General features: G+C 39.5%; 1 protein-coding gene across 1 annotated transcript; it reads right to left on the minus strand.

Annotated features, from left to right (window-relative positions):
• Positions 1–9,130: 9,130 nt before the first annotated feature.
• LOC135770526 (P2Y purinoceptor 12-like) lies at positions 9,131–13,892 on the minus strand. The gene is made up of 2 exons (XM_065280193.1): positions 13,782–13,892; positions 9,131–10,811 (listed from the first exon to the last, which is right to left on the minus strand). Exon 2 carries the CDS (start codon positions 10,795–10,797, stop codon positions 9,760–9,762), a length of 1,038 nt encoding a protein of 345 aa, XP_065136265.1. The 5' UTR covers positions 10,798–10,811; positions 13,782–13,892; the 3' UTR covers positions 9,131–9,759.
• Between the last annotated feature and the right edge of the window lie 6,259 nt (positions 13,893–20,151).

Below are 20,151 nucleotides of genomic sequence, written 5' to 3' on the forward strand. Positions count from 1 at the left end.
CTACGAGATGAGGCGGGGGGGGAACCGGGGTAGGCGGATTAAGGCGTGAAAAGAACACAGGCTTGATTTTGGAAACAAGAAATGCGGGATGTACTCTCCTGTACGCAGGAGGAAGACTAAGGCGGACGGTCACTGGGTTAACAATCTTAGTGACCTTAAATGGGCCAATTAATTTAGGAGCTAGCTTGTTAGACACGGATCGGAGACATCCTTCTCTGGCTGATAAAAAAGAGAGAGAATAAGAAAGATATTTTATTTATTAAACATACTGTCTGACAATGACTAATAAATCAGCTAAGGCTACAGGTGCTAAGGTGCACTTATAAACACACACACGCGCACACACACATACTCTGAATGCAAGCATTATTAAAAACCCTTAACATTTTAATACTTGTATAATCCAGTGACATTAGGCTACATTTTGCTGACAGGATGGCTAAATGGTGATGCATGGTCTGGGTTAACAATCTTAGTGACCTTAAATGGGCCAATTAATTTAGGAGCTAGCTTGTTAGACACGGATCGGAGAGGAATGTTCTTAGTAGAAAGCCACACTCTTTGACCAACGACGTATCTCGGGGGCCTAGACCGGTGGCGATCGGCTTTGCCTTGGTGCGCGCCCCCACCTGGAGTAAAGCCTCTCGGGCTCTAGTCCATGTGTGGTGACACCTCTGGACGAATGCGTGATCGGAGGGGACCGTGACCTCGGATTCCAGACTTGAAAAAACAGGTGGTTGGGAACCTACACTACACTGAAACGGAGAAAGGCCCGTAGCTGATACTGGTAAGGTATTGTGTGCATACTCCACCATAGAGAGTTGTTGACTCCAGGATGAAGGATTCTTGGAAACCAGACACCGCAACACCCTCTCCAGATCTTGGTTTGCTCTCTCGGTTTGACCATTGGTCTGGGGATGAAACCCAGAAGAAAGACTGACAGTCGCCCCTAGCAACTTAAAAAAATTTGGACACAAATTGGGGACCTCTGTCGGAAACCACGTCTGTCGGGAGGCCATGTAAACGAAAGACGTGATCTACGACAATCAACGCTGTCTCCTTGGCTGAGGGTAATTTGGGCAAGGGAATGAAATGAGTCGCCTTCGAGAATCGGTCCACCACGGTTAAAACTACCGTGTTGCCCTGGGAGGGCGGTAACAAAATCTAGAGCGATGTGGGACCAGGGTCTCGAAGGGACAGGCAGCGGTTGAAGTAACCCATCAGGGGGTCGATTGGAAGTCTTACCACTGGCACAAACCGAGCAAGCCAAAACAAAACTGTGGATGTCACGAGCCATACATGGCCACCAGAATCGTTGCTTGACCAAAAATCTGGTTCGACTTACCCCTGGATGACAAGCTATATTGGAACAATGAACCCACTAAATAACGTTGGACCTTAATCCCTCCGGTACAAATAAGCGGTTCGGTGGGCAACCGGACGGGGGCGTTACCCCTTCTAGAGCCGTCTTGACTCTCGATTCGACCTCCCATACGAGTGTGGAGAAGACTAGACTCTCTGGTAAAATGCACTCGGGAGTAGACAGGCGTTCGGAACGATCAAAAATGCGTGACAAAGAATTGGGTTTGATTTTTTTGGAACCCGGACGATACGAGAGAGAAAAATCTAAACGACCGAAAAAAAGTTCCCACCGAGCCTGCCTGGAGTTCAGTCTTTTAGCAGTTCTAATATATTCTAAGTTCTTATGATCGGTCCAAACGATAAAAGGTACCCCGGACCCTTCTAACCAGTGGCGCCATTCTTCCAATGCTAATTTGACTGCCAGCAACCCTCTATTACCAATATCATAATTGCGTTCCGCGGGGGATAAACGATAAGACAAAAATGCGCAGGGGTGCATCTTGTCATCTGAGGTGGAGCATTGGGATAGCACCGCACCTACCCCCACCTCTGACGCATCAACCTCGACCACAAACTGGCGTGAACCATCAGGGGCGACAAGAATAGGGGCTGAAACGAAGCAACCTTTCAGTTTGGCAAACGCAGCCTCGGCTGTGTCTGACCACCTGAACGTGGTTCGTGGGGAGGTCAAGACAATCAGAGGTGCGGCTAGTTGGCTGAAATTGCGAATAAAACGCCGGTAAAAATTGGCGAACCCCAGAAACCTCTGCAGGGCCTTACGGGAATCTGGACTTGGCCAATCTACCAGAGCCTTAACCCTTTCAGGATCCATACGCACCCCCTCAGTAGAGATGATGTACCCCAGAAATGGTATGGACTGTGCATGAAACGTGCATTTCTCCGCCTTGACAAAAAGCCCATTCTCTAGCAACCTCTGAAGCACTCGTCTGACGTGCTGCACATGTTCCTGGAGAGATGAAGAAAAAAATCAATGTCATCTAGGTAGACATATATGAACTAGGGATGTCACGGTACCAAAAATCTAGTAGTCGGTACCAATACCACAAACAGTACACGGTACTCGGTACCACAGTGTGTAAAAAAAGAACTATTATACTTAAACTTTTTTTTATTAAAATATTTCAAGATTATAGAAAACTTTTGAGAGCTTCTGTTTAGGTTGTCTGTGTTAATGTTTGTTGACTTTTCTCCTGACTCTCTTGGTGTACATCCTTCTCTGGCTGATAAAAAAGAGAGAGAATAAGAAAGATATTTTATTTATTAAACATACTGTCTGACAATGACTAATAAATCAGCTAAGGCTACAGGTGCTAAGGTGCACTTATAAACACACACACGCGCACACACACATACTCTGAATGCAAGCATTATTAAAAACCCTTAACATTTTAATACTTGTATAATCCAGTGACATTAGGCTACATTTTGCTGACAGGATGGCTAAATGGTGATGCATGCTCGCCCATTTACTGATAGTTTATAATGTTGCAAATGCAGCGCGTCATTAACAAATAACTGACTTTAAAAACATTAACATCTAGCATAAAGTTAGCTGGTTACACTGCATTAATGCCAGCTGCCTCAAACAAACATATAGGGTCTGGGTTTCAGTATAAAATTAAAGTTTTACTGTTTGAACATAATGTTAATGTGAATTAAAACTTACCTTGAATCCTTTAAAGAGATAGGGGTGTCTGTCTTTCAAGAGCTTTGCCAAATTCTATGTTTGATAGCGACAATCTACTTTAGAGAGATTCCTGTGTGCTCGTACGAGGCGTTCTTCCTCTTCTTTAACTCTTATGGAGCGTCAAATACAGACACGCATATATACTGCCCCCATCAGTACCGGAAGAGTTTTACAACCTTGGTACCTCCGGTACCAGAGAAAGCAGGTACCGTCATGTTTAAAAAAAAATTGGTATCGACTTGGTACCGAAGTATCGGTTCTCGTGACATCCCTAATATGAACTGGTCAACCATATCTCGCAGCACATCATTGACGAGTGCCTGGAAAACTGCTGGCGAATTGGATAGCCCGAAAGGCATCACCAAATATTCAAAATGGCCTCTAGGGGTGTTAAAAGCAGTTTTCCATTCATCCCCCTCCCTTATGCGGACCAAATGATAAGCGTTACGTAAATCCAATTTTGTGAAAACGGATGCTCCCTGCAACCTCTCGAAAGATGAAGACATCAACGGCAAAGGATAAGTATTCTTAACCGTAATGTTGTTCAACCCTCTGTAATCAATACAAGGTCGCAGAATTCCATCCTTCTTCACCACAAAAAAGAACCATCAGATCTGGGGGATTTGTTTTATTCTATATTTTGGGTTCAACTTGAAGAAGAGAACTCAGAAACAGTGAGGACAGGCATACCAGCTAATGTTTTACAACATTTAGAACTATCAGCTACTTCACATATCACTGCCAGAACTTTGCTCAAAGTACTCAGATCATAACCCACATTAATGACAGAAATGTATTTTTTCTGTGATATATTGCTATAAGGCTTTAAATAATAAAACAAACTTTAGTTACTTCTATTATTTCCCTTTAGGTGTTAATGGAACACCAACCATTTGACCAATCCATAAATAGGCACATACAGCGAGAAATTTATATTTTTCGGGCCCTTTCATTGCTTGCAACCAGTCAAGTTGTTGTTCAATTTTCCACTCAGAATCAAAACCTTGATTAACCATTCTTTTAATAAGTTCCAGGATTGTCTTTGATGTGAGAGCTTTAGACCAGAGCTGTTCACAGCATTGGCTCTGTTCCTGTTTTATTATCTGTATTTTGTTTGTCAGCTATATCTTAGTCACAGTTGAAACCCACAAGAGATAACATCAATTGGGTGAGGCAGCAAGATTTACACAACATAGCTTGACTTCTGCTTTGAAACTGCAAAGAATCCTTCAAAATGTATACATAGTTCACTATTGCAGTTATGAGACACAGAAAATGTGTAAACTTTTACATATTATCACATACATACTTTTCTCAACTGTACATACACAATTTCGATCAATTTAGGGTAAAAAATGTTCTTTAGAAATCATTCCTGATGCATCCCTGATTAATTAACACAACCTACTGTTTATGGTAAGTTCTATGAACTAATGGTTATACTAATTTAGAGCACCCCTATCAGAATAGAAGAGTCTAAGAGCTAAATTTCATTATATTCTAGTGTCTTTCCCATACCAATGGAGTGGAGTAACCTCATTCACCTCCAAATGGCAGTGCATAAACCAAACCAAACACACACTTTCTGCCTCTTATGGCGTCCAGTGTCTTTTCATTCTGAATGGAATAAAGTAAACCTCTATGTACACTTTTGTTTTCATTGGCCCTACAGTGTCTTTTCACTTACTTCTGTGAAGCAACCCAATTATTTCCATATACTCCCAATATCTCCCACCAGACAGTCCTAACCAAAGTATAAATGAATTCTTCCTACTTTATTTTCTAGTTAATCAGGAATGTCACCACATAATGATTGCCCGCATTCTCCACCATTTACCGTAGAGGGTTTACAGTTAAGACCCATAGATCAATTAACAATAAATGAAGTCTGAGATGCAGTTGATAGAAGACAATTATTTGCAGTTTATCAACACTCTTTACACATGTACATCCAGTTCAGAGCATAATTTATGATATATGATTTGTTTTGTCAATATGTTCTGTACTACTCAAGTACATATGGACATGAAGAAACAGCATGTTTAATGAACACACATAATATCAAATTACTTGATCTCATAAGCATAAAGAACTTATTCAATTTGCACAGCATACTTGATTGAAATTGCCATATACTACAAGGAAGTATTTTGCCATCCCAAAAACTGTATTAGAGGTTGTACAGTATAAAAACCAGGGTCATAAGTGTGCAAAGATGCAATACATATTTTCATACTTTGGATTGTTATGCAAACACATGACAAGCACCCAACACAGTCTTTCCCATATTTATCAATATTTATTCCTAAACTCCTGTCAAATAAAATAGCAACAGCTTTTGAGGAATGAGCTATGCATTTATAAAATCTGAAATATGAATATCATATGTATATCATTTGTTTTCAAATAAGTTTCTTGGATCAATGCAATTTAAACCTTTTGTGTTTAAGAAATTCTAAACATTTAGTTTGTTTAATCTGCAAATTTAAGATGTGCATGTTCCACAACATTACATTGAAGGAATGTAACATCCATCAGGTGGAGTGTCCTCTGATGGAGCATGGACAATCTCTTGGACAATCATTGCACAGACTCATAAACTCTCATTACTGCCACACCTGTATCCAATCACCAGTTCAAAACGGTGCGCAACGTTTAGCTACGGTATCCGGGTTGAACGACATTTTTCCGATGAGCAACAGGGTTTCAGATATGTTTTCCCTTGTTTGGTGGGTGTGTCAGAACTGCAGTCCAATCAGGAGCAACATGTAAATAAACCAAACGGTACTAAAGAGACAGCTCGCTCAATGGGTTCAAGTTAGAATGTTAACGTTTCATTCTGGACAGCAAGTGCAGTGACTGTAACATCAAGCGTATTTTAAAGTATTAAACATGTATTTATAACGATTTCATAAGCATGGCCTTCTCTGTTACCGTAGTTGCAACTCTTGCATCATAATAACAGGGTGTTCAATGCATCACTGTTTCTGTTTAATTGACGTTGTGCAACGTTTTGTCGTGGCTGCATGCAGCCGTATTTAAACCCTGGGTGCTTCTTAAATTTTTTTGTGCATCCTTCCGTGTGTCTCAATCAGCTCCCTTGTTCAGTAGTCAGGGCACTGATCAGGGAGTCGGCCATTTTAAGGGCTGTCTCAATCGCAAAATCCGTTCAGTGTTTCCTAAAAATTCCCACAATGCAACGCAAAAACCAGTGAACATCGATGGTCCCTATGTTCCCTAACCGGAAATCACGTGATCTTTTCTGAAGCTCGCCAACCGAACATCACGTGATCCAACTCAATAAACTTTATGAAATGTTACAGAACTTTTATAAAGACAAACGTTTGCTTTAGTTGTAAATATAAACACACATTGCTACACAGTAAGGGACCACAATCTACTCAATATTTAAAATAATAATATTTATTTAAAATTATAAATATATTTATTACATTTAAAATGTAATTATATGCCTCCAATTTTATGCACAGATATGTAAGAGAATAATGACAGCATTTTTCACAATGTACTGTTTTTAAAATTAAGTCAGAGAGATGTTGGTTTTGCCGGTTGTTGATGAGTAACAGCTGTGAGTGATTACAACGCGCTTAAGCAGCCACGTGACAGAAAAATAAGTGAACATTGTCCCAATGTGAAGTGAGCTATAGGTCCTTACCAGTGCCCGAACCTGTGTACACGCTATACTGATTCACGACCTCGGGAGCTAGGGAACGAATTGAGACACACGGCTTGTTTCCTTTCCTTGCTTCATTTCCGCACGTCTTAGCTCCACCCTCTTAGGATCATAGCTGTCAACCCTCCCTTTAAAGTTCATTCTCTGTTATCAAAGTATCAAGTGCCTTAAAAACCCCAAAATATTTAACAAGACAAATAAAATTAAATACATACTTGAGTTAAAGTTCATAGCCTTACTACATTAAAATTAAGACATTCTAATATTTTAAATATTAAATATACTCTCTGAAGCGAGTCTACATTTACAATAATTTAATGATTAATACCAACAGTTACCGTACATTCACACGGGGCGTAAGCGTTAATGCTTAATGGAAGGCTTGTCTGAAGCGTGGCCAACAGCCAATCACTGTGGCCGCAACACAAGCTCCGGTCTTCCATAAATGTAATTGGATGGCTCTGCCTAGGTTATTTGCATAAGGCGATATGATTGGCTGACGCACGCGTTGCCGCTTGAAAAGTTGAGAAATGTTCAACTTCTGCCGCGAGCAACGGCACTGACGCGGCGCCGACGGATCCACATTTCAGTTCGCCAACGCTTGACGTCACCCATTTAAAGTGAATGGGAAGCGTCAACGCTGACGCCCCGTGTGAATGCGCCGTTATGCTTTAGCGTTCATGCTGACGTAACGATGTGTTGGGGGAGGAGATTTATAGAAGCGTCAGGTTTAGTTGATAAAACACTTCTGCATAGAATACACTTGTGTATCCTCGCTCATGACTCCTCAGAAGCCTCCTAACTCCTTGTTCCTTGCCTCCTCGCGGTGCATTTTAAGAAATTAGATTTCCTACATAATGGTGAAGCTCGATCGCCAAAAATACTAGTGTTTACCTGTTTCCTTGTTCTGTTTCATTGTTCTTGTTTTCTGACTTCTGACCACTGTAAGAAATTGTGATTTGAAGAAAATATAAACTTATGTTTATATGTTATGTAAAAGACCCACACCTTTTAAGACCAGTGATATTGGACCCACTAACTTTTTCTCCGTTTTAACGCATATGTCTGTTCCCTTTTCAGAGTGCTGTCAATGGCTATGTTTAAATGCACAAAATTTTGTCAATCCAAATAAATTTAATACGATTGAAGGTTACGACGATACAGTTTACATGCACCTTAAACATTGCAATCAGATTTAAATGTTTGTTTGCATGTACATTCTGTATAATCCAAACCAATCATCTGCACAAGCGCACAGCCAAGGTTGCCAGATTTATGTATCAAAACCATCCCAATGGACACTCAAAACTAGCCCAAAAGCATCCCAATGACTATTCACAGCCCAAATACCAATAACAAATGAACGAAACACTTTCATCTTTAAAAAACAACTGGTGGAAACAGTTTAAACAGTAGCTCAAATCTAAACTTGAAAAAAATCAGAGGACTTTGCCACGCCTGGCTGCGGACAGCATCTCTCGTCGAGTTCAGGCTTTATCTCTGGATTAAAGTCAAAACGGAGTTGGAGAAAGTTCTTCTTAAGAAGTCAGATATAGGGGATGAAAACACATGTTTAAAAAGTCACAAAGCTATTTTATTGCTTTAAGTAGCCTAATGTTTTAAAAGTACACATAAACGAGGCAGAATGTACATCGCGTGACCCCAGTAACCTTACCTTAATAATGCGTGATGCCACTGCTATTGCGTGTTTCTGTGACGAGAATCTTGTGATATACTACGATTCACGCGTTTACATGATTACTTTTCTCATGCGGATCGGATCGGATCACAGATAGGAGTACACCACCTCCTTTAATACGATCCAAATTTGTATCCGATCGTCCTCAATCGTATTGATTAAGGTGGTGTTTACATGAAGGTTTTTCAATACGATTGAGCCATCAATACTATTACAAACGGATTATTTGGTTGCATGTAAATGTACCTAATGAAATCTATTCCACATGAGGAATGCCCTATATAATTAAACTTCCACACTGCTGCTTCCTTAAATCCATTCATTTGGCTCATTCTGAGTTTAAATTGATTGGGTGTGTTGAATATCTAAAAAAATGTATGTGTTGTTTTCCCCCATAACTAATTAATCTAATTAACATTTTAAATTAGTGGCCCTAAAATCCAAAATCTAACATTATTTTCATTTGGGTTAGGGTTCTCATCAAAGAAAACTCATTTCTCTTTGTATGCACTAAAGCTTTAATGAATAGAGAAAACAGCACATGTGTATGTATATGAATACATTTTATAAAACCATAAGAAATATTATAGTTTGCAGAAAGAACCCTATTTTTAAGACATTTAAGATTTTTTGATGCTAATATATTTTTTTACAATTAAAGGCGGGGTGCATGATTTTTAAAAAACACTCTGGAAAAGGGAGTCCGGCCGAGTACCAAAACACACTTGTAACCAGCAGTAAGGGGCGTGTCTACTAACCGACATCGTTGCCTGGGTTGCGTATGTGTGGGGCAGGTCTATCAAAAGCAGGTCCAGATTCAATTGGGGTAGGGGCTTGTTTGTTTAGGTGATTTCAAATATCAACATTGGCTTTCAGAGATCATGCACCCTGCCCTTAAGCACATTTTCTCACATAAAAAAATATCACATTACTATAATTCAAATGTTTTACCTTAATGTGATTCTTAATGGCTCTTTGTTGTTGATGATTAGAATGTATTGCTTTCACTAAATTAACATTATTAAAAGCAGTACAATGAACATTGATGCTACAAATAATAAAATGTTAATATATGCATTTTTTCTTTAGTTTTGGAGATTAAATATTGACAGGTGTCATGAGATAATTCGTGTAGCTGTAACAAAGCATTTCTGTCAGTTTAAGCGCAGATGATGATGTAATCCTTTCTCAGAATAAACATATAGGGCTGCATTATAACCTCACTGCCACGATCATATTATAAGAGATTATTCTGTCTTTTCTGAAGTTTCTCTCTTATGTCTGTGTATTACCCAGTCATGTGCTGATCGTGTCTGTCCTGACATCTCTGCAACATCCAGGAGAGATACTGAGAGTGTTAAACAGAGATCTCCTGAAAGACTTGCAGAGGAAGAAGTAGATGAGTGGATCCAGCACAGCATTGAGAGAGGAAAGCCACACCGTGCTCTCCTTCAACAGGAACAAAAACAACTTCTCCTGGCAGCTAAACCTTTGTCCTCGTATCTGGCTGTTGGTGAACGGCACTCTGGCAAAATGGTAAGGTACAAAGCAAATGATGAAGACGGCCAATACAAGGAAGATGTTAGCATGTATATTGGATTTCTTCTGCTGTCCCTGGCTCACTGCATTTTGAGATCTCGTTCGAGCGTAAGACTTGTAAAGCTCTTTAGAGATGAGAACATAACATATTATCACAACTATCAGGTTTCCCCAAAAGATCACCTGGAAAATAAGTATGACCACCTCATGCCATACTAGTCCCATCGGTGTCTTCAGGTCAGTGCAGTTAAAGCGACCAGAAGTGTTTGTAAGACTAGTCAAAATAATGTTTGGTAGGCAAAGAGCCACGAGCAAGGTCCATATGAAGCCTGAGAGGAGCTTTCTGTGCAGCAGGCGTCTCTGGCTGGTGCCGGCAGAAGGCCACATGGTCTTTCTACAGCGATCAATGCTTATCAGGCCAAAAAACAGAATGCTGATGTACATAGTGAGGTAGAAGAGCACGTATGACATGCGACATGTGAAGACATGGATCCCTTCGAATGTTACGTTTGAGTCGCTGAGGATCTTAAAAGGGAAAGTGAGAGTCATGATAATATCGGCCACAACGATGTTCTTTAAGTAGATGATAAAGTGAGATTTGCTGGGGATCCTGAGGAAGACCCATGCTGCCAGGCCGTTCAGAGACAGGCTGAGGATAAAAAGAACGCTGTAGAGAATTGGAAACACTGTCGTCATCACGGGGCTTTCAAGTGAACAGCCATCTGATGAATGATTTCGAGCAGTCTGATTGGAGCAAGTGTCCATGACCCCTGTCCGTACTGTTGTGAATGCCATAGATAACTTGAGTCCTGATAAAGACAAAAAGCAAAATAAAACATTTACTGTCTGAATTCATCCACTCATGCTGCTTCTCCAGTATACACTATATCAGAGGTTCTCAACTCTGGTCCTCGAGATCTACTTTCCTGCAGAGTTTAGTTCCAACCCTGATCAAACACACCTGACCAAGGTAATCAAGGTCTTCAGGAACAGAGGGGATTCATCCAACTTCAGGGCTCCGGCCTTTTAAGGCCGCAGACTTTCAAGGCTCGATATTTGAATGTGGCAGCCTCTAAAGGCCACAAAGCGAACTGAAATGAGATGGTCGAGCCTACAGGGTAGAGGGCTGCATTGGGATTGGACTCCCGCGGGACCCAACACAAATCTCGCGGGGGCGAGCGGGTTCACCTTTGCTGCGGGCGGGAGTGGGTGATCAGAATTTTTTTGCGGGAGACCTGCGGGTCCCGGTGGGATTTTGCATGTCATAGAAATGGGGTCAACACATGAAGTAGAAAAGAAAATTAAGCTAAACATTATGTGGGACATACCGTGGCAACTTCGGGGAGCACATGCCCAATGCTGTTATACACTATGTGCCTCGCATCTGGAAGAACTGGTGAGCACTAGTGACAAATCAGGTTGTTAACAGTTAAACTGTTTGTTTGTTTGTTTAATAAATCATTTGGTGCGTGTGTATCATGCAGTATACATTCGAAAACTGAGGTTTTGTTTTAACGTTTAATGTTACAAAACACTGCTTAAAAAATTATGTCATTTTAACTGCATAAAACCCCACGAGTCAAATCCTTGGTTTCAATGCGGTCGTTAGTACGAATTCAGTACTGTTTGATCTTACAGAAATTATAGTATAGCAAATATTATACTCTAACCCCAAACGCAAGCAAAGTTTCAAGTTTGAGGACTTCACAAAGTACGCTATCAACCAGACTCGAAACACCAAGTAAGAGCCCGGAGCAAACGAAAAAACATAGGCTATAACAGACTGCACGGTCGGCATATGAATATCTTCTTTATTTGGTTTGACATGTTTTTATGAAGAAAAACAACCATATTTAGCCTACTTGCTCCGGTGAAAGGCTGTTCTTAATGCCAGCGGAGAAAACTCAGCTTAAACAGGCATTTGCAGTTCCGCTTCATTTTCCATATAGAGCACCGCATATAATAAATGTTCACCGTTTAGTTTTCCATGTCTGTCTCGTTTAGCTGTAATAACAAAATAAAATAAGCCATAACAAGAAGCTAACAAATCTCTCATGATGCGCGCTGATGCGGCGGAGAAGCACGTCTAAATTAAACCTGAGCCGGTGGACAAAAACAGACAACCCGGTGTTAAAACTCTAAATACTTAAATTAGTCTGCGATCTGAATTGCCAAAACAATCAGACATACAAACAAATAAATTTTCATGTATATGTAATTTATATTTGATGTATATTTACATTAAAGACTATAAAAGACAATACATGAAGTGAAAACATTAAATGAATAGTAGCATTTAATAGGTGGCGCAAACAAACAAACAAACATTGCAATAGCATATTTTCCATTAGAATTATTATTGCAGATCAAATATTCGACCATTCGTGCACATCCCTAATATTAAACACAATAGTGTTGAAAGTCTGTTATTCTGGATGTTAATCTGAACCAATGTGTTTGTATGAGCATGCATTTGTGTACAGTTTTCACAAGCTCTGAGAAAATCCACGGGAGCGGGCGGGAGTGGACACAAATATTGCGGGCGCGGGCGGGAGTGGAACACGCAGGTTGCGGGAGCGGGCGGGACTGGTCATAAATTCAGCGGGTGCGGGCGGGCGCGGGTTTAAAAAAACAGTCCCGCGCAGGGCTCTGACTTAAACCATCCCACCTTTGTAGAACACAAGACTCATCATAATGGATGTTTTTTTAATGAAGGCTCACTGAAAAAACTTTGCAATTACACAGAATATGAGTATTCATTGGTGTATTTTTTTATAGGATTTTTTACCCCAAAACTTTACTTACCTGACATACTGTATGGCTACTGCTACTGATTTACTTCTGCTTTGAGTGTTTTTTGCAGTCTGGAAAAAGACCGCTCCAAATTTTTGTTGAATCTGTTTTTCACACTATGGTAATGCTGTCGCTCAGACTTTTAGCCACTCAGTGGGCATTACCGCAGTCACTTTCACCGAAGGTGATGTCACATGCATATCCTTTAGACCAGAATCTAAACTTTGCAGGAAAGTGGATTTTTGAGGGCCAGAGTTGAGAACCTCTGCACTATATGTTAGGGGTGTAACTGAACGCAGTTGATCTCTGATCCATACGGATTTGCCTATATCAATTTGTGGATTAATACGCAGATTTAAATAGGGAAATGTTATCTTTGCATCGGTTTTAAAGTCTTGCAAATGTTAAAACTCAATTGATTTTAAATAATTTATCCTCAAAAAGGCACTAAAGTGACCAGTTTTCTTTACACACAGAGGCTCATGCAGTTGAATGTTTCCAGATCATCCCTATTCCCCTCAAAGATCAGTCCCCGGTTGCATGAAACTCCTTAAGGCAGGGTTTCCCTGAGGGAGAAAAAAACTGGAGGACAAGTGCACAAAATGTGCTCTGCCAACAAATTGCGGTGGCGTTTAGCAGATTCTGAGCGGTATTTCTGAATGGTGCAAGGCCAGGATTAAGCACATTTAAAGAAAAGTGGTTGATTAACATATAATACGTATGAGAGCATTCTGTCAATATCATTTTAAATTCAAGTTCCAGTATAAGATTTTATATTTTTTGTGTATATTTCTTTTAGAATTGTTTGTAATTGTGTGTTTGTACTAGTTATGATAAACAAAATAAAAATAACTAACATAGTAAAATAGGCCCTTATCACATCTAGAATGCCTAAAAACAACTTGAAACATGGATGGTAAATTAAGCTTATAAATGCTTACATATTTAATATCGGGTTGAAAAGTTAAGAGTATATTATTACCTACCTGTTTGTTAGATAATTCTTAAATCAAAAACATGTGCAGAAAAAAAACCCTTGGACGAGAGCTTCGAGATCTCAGGAGCATAAAACACACAGACACGGATGTGCAGATGCTTTTTATTCTGTTTAGAAAGTCATCTTAAACAGGAAGTCTTGGTTGTGGTTTTCTTTTTATGTAAAATGTTTTTGATGTACATGCTGATGAGGCAAGAATATTGCTCTTGTGTTAAGAAGGACTTTATACAACAATAAATCTTTATTATACTTTTTACAATCCTCTCATTTATTTCATAAAGAGGAGCTCTTAGCGCCCCCTAGCAGAATGTATACAACACAAGAGGAAGTGTTGGAAAGTGCCAACCAGTTTAGTTTGTGGCAGTAATTGGCAGTCAGCGAAGCATGAGAAATTTGTGTCAATCAAACGCAATGAATCCATTTTGAGTAATGTCGGTAAAAACTTGTTTTCTATACCAAAAAAGTGACAAGATGAAAAGCACTATTTTCTGTTACAAACTTTCACATAACATCTTCAGGTTATAATAACATAAAAAAATTCTAATCAATTTTCAAAATACTATACATCTATTGAATCAATATATAAATGTGCATTCATCTTTGACATGTTATATTCTTTTAGTTGACTAGTGGTATACACAGATTAAAAAAATAAACATTAATGGCATTAAAACACTTACTTTGTCATATTAAGAACATTGTCATTGCTGCGGTTATACTTGGGACGTTGTCGCTGAACTTTTTTTTAACAGTGATCAGCTGTAAAATGTTTTGGTCCTGCTTGATTTTCGTTGACTTTGAGTAAAATAATGGAAAGTTTTTCATAAGATCCCCGGGGGTCAATATGTTAGCATTCAGTGTTGGGAAGTTCACTTTCTACATGAACTAGTTCAGTTCACAGTTCACAAATTTAAAATGAACTAGTTCAGTTTATAGTTCATATTTCAAAATTTTGAACTAGTTCACAGTTCCAAAAATGAACTAATTTATAGTTCTTTTTTCACATGTTATTTAAAAAAAATTATTGCCATTATATCCCATATAAAACCACAGACAGCAATTATTTGATCAGTTTCAACACTGAAGCTAAATTCGTCAGATTTCATCTTCATATCCAACTTTAAATTCCTTATCCATCCAGGGTTTACATTAGCATTGACTGTCTTTTAATTTTTGTATTTGCTTGCACATACCTAGCCTGGTGCTTCAAGGGGGTCGCACATCGGGCGAGAAGCGCTGCGAGGCGTCGCATGTAGTACAACTTGCAGGTATTGCACACTGCACGTGCACGTTAAATAGCGTGAGCTTAGTCAAAGTCTATTTCAAGGTCCAGAATATGCGTTAGCAGCCTATGTTAATCGTTAACAATTTAGGACAAATATGATGTTATTTAATGTTAAACTATGTAAGTGGTGCGGCAGGGATTTGGATTTCAGCAGCGTCCAGTCAGTGTTGTTTTGATGACGCCTGTTGGCGGGGTTGCCAGATTGGGTATTTCTTCCGCTACACATTTAGGCCTGTTTACAATGTGTTTTAGCCGGGTTTTCGCCTGGAAGACTCTATAGAAATCTGGTACCCTATTGAACGACGTTAAACTGAGACAGCGTGCCGTTCACAAGCACCAGAATGAATGAGTTCACAATAAGTTCATCAGGCAGTAATACAGTACGTTCAGTTCACGTTCACCCAAAATATGAACAAGTTCATGAACTTTCGTTCAATAAACTCGTTCAGACAAAACACTGTTAGCATTGCAGAAGCTTGTTCCTGCCGTGTGAGAACAAGCAACAGCCGGCATTTTGTCGTCTCCGAGTTGCTTATGTTTCTTCAATGCCAAGAAAACCACCATACGTTTATCAATGCCATCAAAGTATTATTTTGTTTTTGTTTGTTTGTTGATCACGAAGTAGATGAGGAAAACTAGGATTACATGTGTATTCAATGCGCCACCATTGTTCTGCAGAGACGGAGGATTGGCATTTAACGCGTTTTGGGGAAAAGAGAGAAAAGATGACAGAATTACACAGCGGATATTGGATTTTGCGTAAAATTAAGAAATTACTTTTTAATACTGACCTGATACAATACTGAGTTTGGTGGTTGGCGGTGACTTAATTAGGGGTGGAAATCGCTGGTGGAAATTCGGGACAGTCTCGAAATCTAAGCTGCTGTCCCGAATCCCGAATTCTGCTCTAATTGTCCCAAAAATTATACTGATGCAAAATCTTTATAGTCTGATAAAACATGCGCAAGGAGTTTGAGTCATCCTGCAGCCAGCCCCCGCCGGCTGCAGCATCTTTTTTTATATAGGCTGTAGGCTCGCATTAAGATATGCATTGATAAGGCACGGGAGTGCTGGCCGCAGTTAAAACCTCCGCAGACGTCGAGCCTTCACAACCTCGGTAGGCTATAGCTCAAGTGTGAATTTAAAGTTGTATTGTTTCTATTCTTTATCTAATTCATCCATATGCACAAAGACAATATGAGCTTTTTGTTCTCTTTTTGTTTTATAGAGTAGATTAAGAGAGTGAAAGTTACAGCAGCCGCGAGGACAGTTGAAAGTGCAGGCAGTGACAGTCAGTCGCGTGAAGGAGCCACATTGGTCGAGGGCAAGGCACTGTGTTAAAAAAAACTACTTCTATAAGTATTATATAAATTTATATGCATATGTACTTATATTAATAAAAATATGATTGGTTTAGTAACTTCAGTTTGAAATTCATTGTCTTTTATAAGTAGATTAAATAAAGAAAACTATTGGATAATCTAACTATTATTGTATGAAGTATAAAATACTTCCTATACGAATTATATAAATGTATTTGTATTTTATAAATTAATATGATTGGTTCAGTATGAAATTGATTATCTTTTATTATTATATAAAATAAATAAATAAAAACTATTATTGGATGATCTGCAAACCAAACCACCAATTTACATTTTCTCTGTAAATCTGCATTTGATTTTTCAAGTTCACGCAAAGCTGCACAGACCATCAATTCTTGTATTGCCAGAGTCAGACGAACGATACATCGCCATATCTATATATTGTCTCACCCATATACTTAAAGGTATAACGGAAGATTTTCTTTTTCCAGGTGGATCATCAAGACTATTGGTGATCCCAGTTGTCAATCATTCTGGTGATATGTTTACATAAGGCCTTCAGACATGCTTGTCCCTAGGTTTGCTTTCTGCACATGCGTACTTTTTAGGTGTATATCTGTGGTGGGCTATGGTTTCAGCCATTTATTGAAGCTTGCGTTCTTTTGTTGTAACTCCATAGTGTTTTTTCACAATGTCTGAGGGTAGCAATAGAAAAAATGTCTAAAAATTGTATGACAAAAAGAGAAAGGCATCTGAACAAAGAAACAAGACCAGAGTGTTTTTGGGAGAATATTTCACACACTGGGGTGTGCTAAAAGCTTGGCATGCTATTTGGAGAAATCCATTTAAAAATCACTGCTAGTAAAAGTTGATTTAAGCTATGATTAGCGATGCTAGCCCTGGCACGAGTCACAAACTGTTGATGACAACAGTACGGCTATGTGAAACGGCACAACTCCGTCTCTCATGTCTTGACCTCAAAAATCATAGGCAAGAACAATGTGTTGTACTGTTGCTAAATGACATCAAAACCTTCCAGTAAGGTGCAAGGGGGTCCTCATTCGAGGGAGAGGAACACCAATAACACCAGTGGGGCATTTTAAAGCAGATAGCATTGAGGTACTGAAGTATACTGGGGATGTGCCAAAAAAGAAATAAAACAGTATAGAAAAAAGGGGCACATCGGAGACCATACCTCACCCAGTGGGGGAGCCCATATGGAATAGACCATGGTCTCACCTGTTGGAAAGAATCACATGTCAAAAAATGTGTCAGGAACTCACAAAGTGGAGGAAACACTTGAAGCCGGTATACTGCTGGGGAACACTATCCATGTGAGATAGTGGAGACAAATGACCGGATATGAATCTCAGTACTGGCATAATTCAGAGAATACTGAACCAATAAAGACCACTCCGCTGATGATGTAAAAGGTACCAACCTGTCAGGAAATGCAGGACAAGAACCCAGGCGCAGACAGTCGTTGAACAAAACACTGAACTTTATCAAATAAACAGAAAAACAATACCCACAAGGGGGCAAAATGTAACAACCAAGATACACTATTCACTGACTGGACTTGACTAAAAAACAAATAAAAAACAGGACATCAACTAGACTACAAATAACTTGACTAGGTTTGAAATACACGACAACGTACTCACAGGTAGTTTAGACAATGGACAAGCAACAAACACCAAACACACTGACATTAAATAGGAGAACTAATGAGGGGAACAGGTGAAAATAATAACAGGTAAGGGAGCGGGGTAAAAGTGACGAGACACGGGAAAAATGTGGTCTAATACAATAATACTAAGACCAGGTTTCCCACATAAAACATTGTACTGTCAGAACCCTGCCATACTGGACTAATTATTAAAACAAGGTTCCAGCAGGATCCTGACACCAACCCATTTGATAGAAGGGTATGTTGGTAAAGGACCATATTCACCTAAAGAGGGGAGAGGGTGCTATGCAAGCGAGATGCCTAGTCAGTTACCGGGTTAGTTGTTGTTACCTTGGAGGACCCGGACTAACACTGTTTCTACCCGGAGGTTGTAAAACCGGGCAAACGCAGCTCTGCATCTGTCTGTTAGGGTGACACCTTGTGCCAGCGCCCAAGAGGTGGCAACACCTCTAGTGGAGTGAGCCATCGCTCCAAATGGCCATGGCAGCTTTTGGGAGCGGTACCCCAAAGTGAGGCCGTCCATAATCCAGTGCGCAAACCTCTGTTTAGAGGCAGCATTCCCCCTCTGCTGCACTCCAAAACAGGCAAAGAGCTGGTCGGAAGTTCTTATGTTCTGTGTGTGATCCAGGTAAAAGCACAGTGCGCATACCAGATACAACAATAACAGGGTTGGGTCATCTCCCCCAGAGGGACCATCGGGCCACATGAACATAAATAAAATGTGCAAAAGGATTTTGACAAAAAATACCTTTAGAAAGAACTACTGTAGAAAGAGCTACTGAACATAAATAAAATGTGTGTCAGCCAGCGAGTCCTCTGATTCTGACCTTGTTCTTTTACTACTCAGAGTCTGAAGCCAGGAGAGCATAGTATGTGTTCATTGTATTTTTATTTTATTTTTTATTTTAACCGAGCAGCTATGGTTGTGCGTTTCACACACCTTCTCCGGACCACGTTGAGTTGTTGACAGTGACAGAAGTATTTTATACTTCATACAATAATGGTTAGATCATCCAATAATAGTTTTCTTTATTTTATTTAATAATAAAATATAATGAATTTCAAACTGAAGTTACTGAACCAATCATATTTTTATTAATATAAGTACATATGCATAGAAATTTATATAATATGTATAGGAGTATTTTTTTTAACACAGTGCCTCACGCTTCTTTAAAAAGATGTGAAAATCATACTGCCTACTCATTCACATAAAAATATATTGATTTAGAAATTGTAAGACACTTATTGTTTAGAGGTGCCGTATACGAGAAGGATTGATTGACAGCTAAGGAAACAAAAAAAACGCATAATGAGCTGCATAATAAGCCTTTAGGCAGGAATGTCAGAAGGAACTACAGTAAAGATTGGGAGGACAATATAATCAAAATAGTAATGAAGGTCAGTGGGACATTTTCAGTTTATTTGGAAACAAACCCTATTCAAAAAAATAACTTGTATAAACTAAGAAACTGATACACAACAGAGCTCTACTATGAGCTGTAAACTTCATGTGGCTCAAGTTACCATATAACTTTATGTCCAAAAAGTGTGAATATGTTTTTCCACTTCATAGCTTTGTACTGATGAGAGGGATGCCGACCTGTAAAAGAGTTATAAACAGCTGTTAGCATAAATTGTCCACAGAATTACCACATAAGCTTAATGTTACCAGGGCTCTCAAGTGTCACGCATTGAGCGTGACAGTCACTCATTTCGGTCTTTTGTCATGCACTCCCGCCACACATTGTATTTCTCACGCAGAAAAACTATTTATAATATATTTAATATGCCGCAGTGCCCAAAAGTTATCTGGTCGCGCCGCTCTCACTATGGAAACCGTCAGGAATCAAGCGCGTCTCCCCTGGAGTTCTTAATCGAGCCTGCCACTTATCAGCCAATCAAAAAAAAAAAGAAATAGGCTACACAATAGCCAATCAGAAAATAGCACTATTGTATCTGGGTAAGATTTAACGCAACAACCAATGAAAAAAAAGCATCCTGGAATTGTTCACCATCTTCCTCGTTCACCCACAGAGGAAACCACTGGAGCTCCGAG

The sequence above is a fragment of the Paramisgurnus dabryanus genome, chromosome 8 (assembly GCF_030506205.2).
Source record: "Paramisgurnus dabryanus chromosome 8, PD_genome_1.1, whole genome shotgun sequence".
NCBI classification, from domain to species: domain Eukaryota; kingdom Metazoa; phylum Chordata; class Actinopteri; order Cypriniformes; family Cobitidae; genus Paramisgurnus; species Paramisgurnus dabryanus.